The following is a 10,496-nucleotide window of genomic DNA, read 5'->3' as shown; positions in this document are numbered from 1 at the left end:
CTGGACCTACTTGAAGAGATGAAGAACTGAGGCAAGCTGGGGCCACCACAGCATGGCCAGGGTGGAAAAGAGCTTCTTCAAAATGAGCTGTGGCCACTGGCCCTTCCAATAGTATCCCAGGGCTCGAGCCTCCAGGCCTTCTTCCCTGCCCTTGGTTATGGAGGTCTCTAGTCTTCTAAGATACTGGGGTTTGTTTTGCTTTTAGGCTCTGCTTCTTCCTCTGTTGAAGAGCAAAAAAGACGGTACTATAGTATAGGCTATGATATAAAGTTATGGTCACATGGCCCCCGGTATAAAATACCACGGTGCTCACAAGAGCTGCTACACCTCTATGAGCTTCTTCATTGATAAAATGGGACTAACAGACCCTATCTTTCAGGAACACCAATGTGCCTGGCATGTAGTCAGTGCTTAATAAATGTTAATGTTGGCTAAGTACACAATAGTCCCTGGCCTATATATAATTTCTCACCTCTAATCCCCCCCACCATACTCTGCCTGAAACCATGTATTTGATTTTTCTATTTTTCTTCCATTCTGCCCTTCGCTGCTCACCCTCACTAACAGAACACACACATCTTGCCTCACCAGTTCTCCAAGAGGTCTCAAGCTTTCAAACCTCTATGCTTTTTGCACATGCCATTCCTTCTACCTGGAATGCTTGGCAAGCTCCAATTCATCCTTCAGAGCTCAGCTATACCAGATACCTCCTCCTCTAACACTCCTACCCATACCTCTCAGCAAAGCTGGTCCCTACTTCCTCTGTGCAACACCCTACTTCATGCTAAAACTTATCTTCTCTCCTCCAGGAGCTGGTCGCTGTCGGCTAAGCAAGGTGGGAGCTGTCCGGCGCCCGCCTCCAGCTCGAGTAAGGGTGGCTGTGCGACTGAGGCCATTTGTAGATGGCACATCTGGAGCAAATGATACCCCCTGTGTACGGGGCCTGGACAGCTATTCTCTAGAGATTGCCAACTGGAGGAACCACCAGGAGACTCTCAAATACCAGTAAGGTTCAGGCATTCTTTTTTCCCATCCCTCTGCTAGGTCTGCTCACGTTCTCACTTACCCACATAGTTTCTCAGAGCTGCTTCCTCAGTATTCTTGCTCCTTCCTTAGCACTGCTTTGTTCCCCACATCTTCATTTGTTCATTCAGGAAATGTTCACAGGTGCCCATTGTGATGGGTGCTCTGAAGGATACTATACTGTGGGGAAAGACTGGGAGCTGAATCAGACATACATTACTGTTCACAGTTTTGTGGGGGAAACAGGCACAAAGTAGGGACTGAGCAACAAAGGTAAGCAGGAGATCCCCAAGTAGGATCTGGGGGAGGTGTGGGAATGGTTGGGGGAACATAAACCCGACAACTAACCCAGGCTGTAGCTGGGTAGTGTCAGAGATTTAAAGTTCAGACTCCTTGCCCTGTCATCCTAGGCCAGAGGGTGACAAATTACAGCCTGTAGGAGTTTGACCAGGAGTCTTTATAATAAAACTTAATCGGGACATAGCCATGCTCATTTATTTACATACTAGAGGCCCGGTGCATGGATTCGTGCACCGGTGGGGTACCTCAGCCTGGCCTGCAGGGATCAGGTCAAAATTGGCAGTCCGATATCCCCCGAGGGGTCCCGGATTGTAAGAGAGCGCAGGCCAGGCCGAGGGACCCTAGTATGGATATAAGATCTAGTGTGCATATAAGATCTTTGGTTAATCTCTTCCCACCCTCCCTCCCCCCTTCCCTCTGAGATTCATCAGTCTGTTCCATGTTTCCATGCCTGTGTGTTGAGTGTTTGCCCCCTGGTGGTCAGTGTGCATCAGAGCTACTGGTCGAACAGTCGGACACTTAGCATATTAACCTTTTATATATGTTTTATATATATGTATATGCACACACACACACACAGACTAGAGGACCGGCACACGAAATTAGGGCACAGGCATGGAGTGTGTGGGGGGCCTGGGGGGAGATAGGTGCTGAAGGTGAGGAGTGCGAGGAAGGTGCAGAGTTGCGCTGCAGGAAGGGGGCAGTCTGGGGACCTGGGTCCCAACGCGCTATTTACGGGGCTGCGGTGCCCGCCTGTCCTACTTGTGGATGCAGTTTCCATGGCAATGGGCAGCGGCGGGTGGGGTTCAAGCCCAGTTCCTGGGGCACCACTTGCCTGGCCCCCATGCCCAGCCCCCGGCCGGACTCCCCTGCCTGCGGTGCTGGCCTTGGGCATCACCACCTCATCCTCCCCTTCCTCCCAGTCCCCAAACCACTGGGACCTGGGGCCAGCCAGTGGCAGCAGCTCTTCTTGGGGACCGTGCGGCGTGACCATGGCTGGGAGTTCCCAGGCGTGGCCACGGCGGTTGAGGTGCGGTGGCTAGGCCTGCCAGGGCTCCCTGCTGCTGCCTCCCGCCAGGACTTGGGGCTTGGGAGGCTGTGGTGTACGCACCGCTACCGCTGTCACCGCTGCAACTTCAGCTGAGCTGCTGCCTGCCGTGCTCCCCACTTCAGCTCCTCCTCCTGTTGGGGGCTGATCAGGAGTTGGGCCGGACCCACCCCCTGGTCGGCCCGCCACCCCTGCTGGTCGCCTCTCTGCCCGCTGGCACCTGCCTTGGCTGGCCTGGCATTCGGTCGATTTGCATATTAGGCTTTTATTATATAGGATTGTCTAAAGCTGTTTTCCAATGACAGGATAGAGTACTTGTGAAAGGAACCATATGGCCCACAAAGTCTATATTTACTATCTGGCTTGTGTGTGTGTGTGTGTGTGTGTGTGTGTGTGTGTCCATCTCACCAGACTACAGAACTCCCAAGAACAGAGGCATCAGATTCATCTCTGTATTCCTAACATCAGTTAGGAATGGGATGGAACAGGTGTTCAGTTGGTGCTTTCGAGGGTCTTTTTGTAAGAAAGGGATGGACTGTTTTAAATCTGCGGCCAGTATTACCCTCTAGGTCTGGGTGAAATTGTAACGGTCCATTAATTCCCTCCTTTCTTCCTGCCTGCAGGTTTGATGCCTTCTATGGAGAGGGGAGTTCTCAGCAGGACATCTATGCAGGATCAGTGCAGCCCATCCTAAGGCATTTGCTGGAAGGGCAGAATGCCAGTGTGCTTGCCTATGGGCCCACAGGGGCAGGTGAGGGAGCCAGATAAGGAACAGCTATGGGTTAGAAAGGGCTTCGGAGTGGGGAGGAAAATCTCACAGCTCTCTCCATTCTTTTCCCAGGGAAGACGCACACAATGCTGGGCAGCCCAGAGCAACCTGGAGTGATTCCCCGGGCTCTCATGGACCTCCTACAGCTCACAAGGGAGGAGGGCGCTGAGGGCCGGCCATGGGCCCTCTCTGTCACTATGTCCTACTTAGAGATCTACCAGGAAAAGGTGAGGCCCTGCTCTGGTTGGGGAGGAGAGAGACAAAGGGTCAAAGTAAGACTTAGTTCTAGAACATAAGTTCTGCTGTATCAAGGACTTAAAACCTGGAGAGAGAGAGGTTGGGGTAACAGATGGTACAACTTTGAGAATCCTGCAGAGAAAAGGAAACTGATCCCCAGAAAGTAAGCAGTGTGTTTCTAGAAAATGGGCCCTATCTTTCACTGCCCCGATAGGTATTAGACCTCTTGAACCCTGCATCCGGAGACCTGGTGATCCGAGAAGACTGTCGAGGAAACATACTGATTCCAGGCCTCACGCAGAAGCCCATCACTAGCTTTGCTGATTTTGAGCAGCACTTCCTACCAGCCAGTCGAAATCGGACTGTAGGACCCACTCGGCTCAACCAGCGCTCCTCCCGCAGTCATGCTGTGCTCCTGGTTAAGGTGAGGCCCACTGATGGGTGAGGACCTGGGAAGCCCCTTCGGCCTGAGCTAACCCTGGGGCCCTTGTTCTTCCCCCAGGTGGACCAGCGGGAACGCTTGGCCCCGTTTCGTCAGCGGGAGGGGAAACTCTATCTGATTGATTTGGCTGGCTCAGAGGATAACCGGCGTACAGGCAACAAAGGCCTGAGGCTGAAGGAGAGTGGAGCCATCAACTCCTCGCTCTTTGTATTGGGCAAGGTGGTGGATGCGCTGAACCAGGGCCTCCCACGTGTGCCTTACCGGGACAGCAAGCTCACCCGCCTGTTGCAGGTCAGGCCACCCATATCAGGGCAAAGGGGCTGGAGAAGAGGGTCTTGGGCCTCCTGGGGGTTTTGGGAAACAGCAGTCAAGGAATGGAAACATGGGGCCTTCTGACCAGTCCATCCTGCCCGATCCCCATCCCTCAGGACTCTCTGGGTGGCTCAGCCCACAGCATCCTCATTGCCAACATTGCCCCCGAGAGATGCTTCTACCTAGACACAGTCTCTGCACTCAATTTTGCTGCCAGGTCCAAGGAGGTGATCAACCGACCTTTTACCAATGAGAGCCTACAGCTTCATGGTAAGGACAGGGGTTGGCAGGAGTGGAAAGGCCGGTCTGGACAATTGGGGGTTTGCTAAATCCCCCAAGCGGTAGCACAAAGGCTGACATACCCCCCCCCCCCCACACACACACACACACCCCATTTTTCCTGTTAAACTGTCTCAGAAAGAACTGGGAGGCCCTCCAGAGCAAAGAGAGCCCGAGGCCCTGAGGAAGAAGAGATTGGGAATCCAGAAGAGATTGGGAATCCTGAGCCCCTTGCGCCTCCAGCCTCTGCTTCTCAGAAATTCAGGTGAGCAGATGGGGAGAGACCTTGGGCATATTTCCTTTCCTGTTGTGTCTGGGTTGGGTGCAGAGCAGCAGTGAGTTGAGCCCATCAGATCCTTGATCTGTGAACCTGTTCCTTGGTGCTGCTGCCTGGGGTCCTCCAGAGGCTTCCTACTTGAGCACCTAGTCCCCTCCCTTTCCACAAAAACATCGTATTTTGGGGCAGCTGTTTCAAGGACAAGTACTTTTGCTTCTGGCTCAGGTCTTTCAGGTCCAGAGGATTAGAGCAAAGCAAAGGAGACAGAGATGAAGAGCTATGTCTGGCTGAGACCTCTCAGTCTCTTCATGACTCTCCGAGGAGCCGGTTGTGTCATAGCATTCCCCTGCTTCTCCCCTCAATCCAAACAAAGCCTCTCTAAACTGAGTCTCTTCTGTGGGTGTGCCCACCCCCCAGTTCTGATACCCTTGTGGGCCAGTATGCACTAACCCTCAGGTCACCTCTGTTTAGTGGGTCTTGCTTTCTATGTCTCGCCACCTGCCCTCCTAACTCCAAGGAGTCAGTTGCAGTTTTAATATTGCTGTTTCTACCGAGCCCCCTCTAAACTGTGTACTGAACAGAGGCGAAGTAAGGAGACCAAGGATTAGTGCCCCCAGGGGGCTATTGTAGCTGAGGAAGGATGACATACATAAAAATGTGCTTCCCCTAGCCCAGTGGTCGGCAAACTGCGGCTATCGAGCCACATGCAACTCTTTGGCCCAGAATCGAATTCTGAGGGTGAGCTCAAAGATGGGATACATCAGACCTAGTCAGACCCTGACCTCAGAGGGATCACGTTTTAGTAGGGGAAATAAGACGGGAATATCAGTATGTGATGCAAGATAGGTAGTACAGAGTATAGTAAGGATGGAGAAGTTGCTTGTGCTGTAAGAGCTAAGAAGGAAGGAATGACTTCTAGCGTTCATCCATATCTTCTGATCCTGTTCTTCCTAGGTAATTGTACACACAGAACAGGGCAATCCCTGTCTTTGAGGAGCTAGTTCAGTGTAGGAAAGAATATGCACAATCAAGTTGGGCATCGTGAGAGAGGTGGCATCAAATTCACTTTGAATGATAATTGAGGTCAGATGTGAGGGGAAAAATTCAGACAGAAGGGACAGATGTTAGGCATTATTATGCTCAGGACTGTACTTGAATAGGCCTTTCCTACTGCCCTCAGGGGAAAGCCTTGACATGTGAGGTCTTCAGTGGCTTTCAAAGCCCTGTTGGAGATGACGTCCTCTGAAGCTTCCCTGACTGCTCCTCCACATGGATAGGCACGTAGGCTCCGAATTCCTGTGTTCATTAAAAGCTTGTTCTCGCCCAGCTGGTGTGGCTCAGTGGTTGAAAACTGACCTATGAGCCAGGAGGTCATAGTTCAATTCCTGGTCAAGGCACATACCCAAGTTGTGGACTTGGTTCCCCAGGATGGGGCGTGCAGGAAGCAGGCAATCAATGATTCTTTCTCATCATTGATATTTCCTTTTTCTTTTTTTTTCATCATTGATGTTTCTATCTCTCTCCCTTCCCCTCTCTGAAATCAATAAAACTATTTTTTTTAAAAAAAGCTTTTTCTCATCTGATCTGGTATCCCTGAGAGATAGTGATCAATCTCCATACTGCACCCAGAGAGTTTGGATGATTTGCTCAGTTAACCAACAAGTTAACACCAGAGTTCTGGAACCAAATAGAACACCAGGTTAAGGCACAATGAGGAGAATCCTGCTGCTGGAGAGGGTGATGAGAGAAGTAGGTGGGGAGTAACCTCTTTGTCTGCTCAGCTCCCTACAGAAGCTAAGTAGCATGGACCCAGCCATGCTAGAGCGCCTCCTGAGCTTGGACCGTCTGCTGGGCTCCCGGGGAACCCAGGGGACCCCTCTGCTGAGCACCCCAAAGCGAGAGCGAATGGTGCTCATGAAGACAGTGGAGGAGAAGGATTTGGAGATTGAAGTAAGTGTTAAAAGGTGGGGGCTGGGGTCCCTGTTTCCCTTGAGAAGCAATCAGGATCTTCAGATAAGGAAGGACACTCACTGAAAGGCTAGACCAGCATCCAGTTTTCACCCACCACTGGAGTCCTTCAGTTTTTCAGCTTCTGTTTGAATGTCCTTAACATGGCTTAACTTTGAAAAATAATTGAGATCAGATGGGGAGGGAAGGGATTACAAGTTAAAGGATCAAATGGCCCTAACTGGTTTGGCTCAGTGAATAGAGCTTCTGCCTGCGGACTGAAGGGTCCCAGGTTCAAGTCCCGTCAAGGACACATGCCCCAGTTGCAGTTTCGATCCCCAGTAGGGGGCATGCAGGAGGCAGCCAATCAATGATTCTCTCTCGTCATTAATGTTTTTCTCCCTTTCCCTTCCTCTCTCAAATCAATCAAGATATATTTTTTAAAAAATAAAAGGAACAAATGTAAGATGTTGCCATTTTGGAAAACCTAATTATCAAATTAAGTTAGCACTCTGCTTGAATAGTCTTTTTAGTATTTCAAAAAGAGGCTTGTTCCATCTCTGAGCAGCCCTAATCATTAGAAAGCCCTTAATTATATTCGGCTCCAATTGTCTCCTGGTAGCTTCCATTGGCCTTTACCCTGCCCTCTAGGACAGCGGTCGCCAACCTTTCAGACCTGACGGACCACCAGTGGTCCGCAGACCACTGGTTGGTGACCGCTGGTCTAGGGCCTTGGAGCCCTGCATACTTACTTTCCTAATCCACTCTCCTTCAAGTTGCCCTAAAATTGGTTCTGGGTCACATCTCTCCCTTATCCTTTCCCAACAGAGGCTTAAGTTGAAGCAAAAAGAACTGGAAGCCAAGGTGCGGGCCCAGGAAACTGTGGACCCAAAAGAGAAAGAGAACTGCTCTCCCACAATGCTCCGACCTCTTGCCCGCCGCACAGTCACAGTGGCTAAGCCCCTCAAAAAGGCTGTGGTGATTCCCCTACAGTTGAGTAAGTTTGGCTCTGGGGGCCAGCCAGAAGGGCACAGATAACAGATCTCAGGAGGGAGGAGGGTTAGGAGCAGTAGTCCTTATGTCACTCATGTCTTCCCACCATATGCCAGCCCCTGGGATGGGTGAGGAGGATCTGAAATAGATCTGATTCTCTGCTCTCAGGCATTTAGTACAATGGGGTAGACTGACAAATGCATGATGGATTATCATACAAGACCAACTGAGATTACTTTCAAATACTGGTATAAGAAAGGTCATGTGGAAACACAACAAAAGAAGAGGTTAACTTGGGGTGGAGGGGAACTGGGGAATCAGAAATGGGAGAACCAAGTGGCTATCAGGGAGGGTGAAAAGTAGCTTCTGTAATGACTCCAGTTCTTTTCTTTCAGTTCAGGAGCAAGCAGAATCCCCAAATGCTAACATCCATATCCTGAAGAAGAAAGGCCGAAAGAGAAAGGTCAGAGTAGCTGGAGGCTTAGGCTATACTTAGAGCCTAGAAGTAAGGGTTAGTAACCTGTAGTGGGAGAGCAATGACCATGGGATCACATGACCTGTCAGAATATTTATCAGCTATTTACAACTCTTCCAAGTTGCTTGTGGTCTAAATACAGAAGTAACTCACAGGGCATTTAGGATGAAGTGTAGTGTTATACTGTACTTAGCAGAGTGGTTTTCTATTATTTGTTACTTACCTTTCTTCCTGAAAGCTCTCACACTCAGTAACTACTTAACCAGTGTGGTATGTATGTAGCCTTGGTCCTGCCCTCGACAAACTTACGAGCCCATGTAGGGAAACGACCTCAACACTGGAGAAATGAAACAACAGTGTAAGAACTACCTAAAAACTGAGATGGTTGGGGGAGGTGCCACTTATTGAGTACCTTCTCCTATGTGCTTTCCTAGGGGTGAAAAAGAGCTGATTCTTTTTGAGAAATGGGCCAGATTTAAGAGCTTACTATGTGCTTTATGTTCGATAACTCATTTGACCTTCACAGCAATTCCATTAACCATTCTTTCACAAGTTGGATAAAATGAGAGTAAGATGAGTGACCAGAGGGAAAAGTTTTTGGTCAGACAATTGACAGGAGGGAAAGAGGCTGGAGCGGGCGGGGCAGGCAGTTGCTGTTAGGTTGCTAGCCTTGGCAGAGGCGTCCGAAGCCTGCAGTGGGCTGAGCAGCAAACTGCTGTTTTTGTCATTCACCTCTCCCTGCCTCACAGTTGGAGGGCCTGGATGCCCCCGAGTCCAAGGAAAAGGCTGAGGACTGCTGGGAGCTACAGATCAGCCCAGAGCTACTGGCCCGTGGGCGCCAAAAAATACTAGACATGCTGAACGAGGGCTCAGCCCGGGACCTGCGCAGCCTGCAGCGCATTGGCCAGAAGAAGGCCCAGCTCATCGTGGGCTGGAGGGAGCTCCATGGCCCCTTCAGCCAGGTAACGGCCCAGGGAGGGCAGCACTGGATGGAGTTGGGTGACTGAGGGGGAAAGAGCCTGGTACCCCCTAGGCCGCTTGCCCATGGCTGTTGTCCTGCAGGTGGAGGACTTGGAACGTGTGAAGGTCATGTCAGGAAAGCAGCTGGAGTCTTTCCTGAAGGTGAGCCCGAGGCTTGGCCCGCGCCTCTCCCGGCCCGTGCCCTGCCCCGGCTCTGACGCTGTTCCCCTTCCCTCCTGTTGCAGGCGAACATCTTGGGTCTCGCCGCGGGCCAGTACGGCAGCCCCTCCTGACTGCCAGCTCCTCTCGTCACTTTGCCTTTTTTTTTTCTTTCCAGTCGTTGTATAACCGTTTCTTGTATAAATACAATTTTAACTCCGTTGCTTCAGCCTGGTTCTTGAGGCTATGGGGGTGGGGCCGGGGTATAGTTGCCCTTGGGACGGCCACAAGCTCCGCTGTAACTTTCTGGGGCGCCATCTTTGGGAAAACATGCAGCAGCACAGGTTTGTGAGTAAACTACTGGAGCGGGAAGGGACGGTGGCCCGTTGGAAACAAAAAGCTGAAGCCAAAGCCTGAGGACAACAACCGTTAGGCGGGCGCGCGCTTTGAGTTGAGCTCCGCCCTATCCGTGCCCCTGGCGCGCGCTCCCCTTTCCGCCCGCTCCTCGACAGCGGTTTTGTGCGCGTGCGCGCGAAATAACGGCCGCAGCCGGCGGAGGGGGGGTAAAATCTTTTAAGTGGGGGGAGAGAAGCCACCGTCTCCCGCGCGCCCACCACCTGCGCCGTCACCAGCCAATCAGCGGCCGTCTCAGGGGTCTCGCGCTGGGGACGACTCCGGCTGCTGGGCGGCTCCTGCAGTCCCTCCTCCCCGCCAGAGTCCCTCTCCTCCCTCCCCCTCCCGCTGGCCCCGCGCGCGCTCGAGCTCGCGCCCGCTCCAGCCTCTTGTGTGTCCTCGCGCCCCCCGCCCGCCCTCCCCGCGCGCAGTGTGCTCCGCTCCCCCACCCTCCTCCTCCTTTCCCCCTCCCGCCGGCCCGCGCACCACCTCCCAGGGTTCCCCCTCCCCCACTGCCGCCTCCTCCTCCTCCTCCCGCCCAGGGTGAGCACGAGCCACCTCCCTCCCTCCCTCCGCCATGTCCGAGTGTCAGCTGATTCATCTTCCAGGTAACAACCCCGAAGGGAATGGCAAGAAATATACAAAGTGATGAATAGCAAGAACCTACAACCGAGATGACTCTATCCAGCAAAGCTATCATTTAGAATTCAAGGTCAGATAAACCGCTTCTCCTACAATAAATCGCTAAAGGAGGGCCTCACCACCCAACCAGTATTATATAATAAGCTGATAAGGCTTCTCTAATAAGAGGAATAAGACTGAAAAAGTAACGATGAAAACTATTAAACAGAGTGCCAACAAATACAATCTATCTACAAGTGA

General features: G+C 51.8%; 1 protein-coding gene across 1 annotated transcript in view; it reads left to right on the top strand.

Moving 5' to 3' along the window:
* The window catches only part of KIF22 (kinesin family member 22), a 15,518-nt gene extending 6,074 nt beyond the window's left edge, over positions 1-9,444 (top strand). Inside the window, 14 exon segments of the mRNA XM_014445702.1 lie at positions 810-1,005; positions 2,995-3,122; positions 3,213-3,367; positions 3,592-3,801; positions 3,880-4,110; positions 4,248-4,398; positions 4,520-4,555; positions 4,558-4,675; positions 6,469-6,637; positions 7,463-7,631; positions 8,023-8,090; positions 8,852-9,064; positions 9,165-9,224; positions 9,308-9,444. Of these exon segments, the coding sequence (XP_014301188.1) occupies positions 810-1,005; positions 2,995-3,122; positions 3,213-3,367; positions 3,592-3,801; positions 3,880-4,110; positions 4,248-4,398; positions 4,520-4,555; positions 4,558-4,675; positions 6,469-6,637; positions 7,463-7,631; positions 8,023-8,090; positions 8,852-9,064; positions 9,165-9,224; positions 9,308-9,355 (1,952 nt within the window). The 3' untranslated portion in view covers positions 9,356-9,444.
* The last annotated feature ends 1,052 nt before the right edge of the window (positions 9,445-10,496 follow it).

This window comes from Myotis lucifugus, unplaced genomic scaffold, assembly GCF_000147115.1.
Source record: "Myotis lucifugus unplaced genomic scaffold, Myoluc2.0 scaffold_480, whole genome shotgun sequence".
Taxonomy (NCBI): Eukaryota; Metazoa; Chordata; class Mammalia; order Chiroptera; family Vespertilionidae; genus Myotis; species Myotis lucifugus.
The sequence above is the reverse complement of the archived record's forward strand: the minus strand, read 5'-3'. Positions and strand labels throughout refer to the sequence as shown.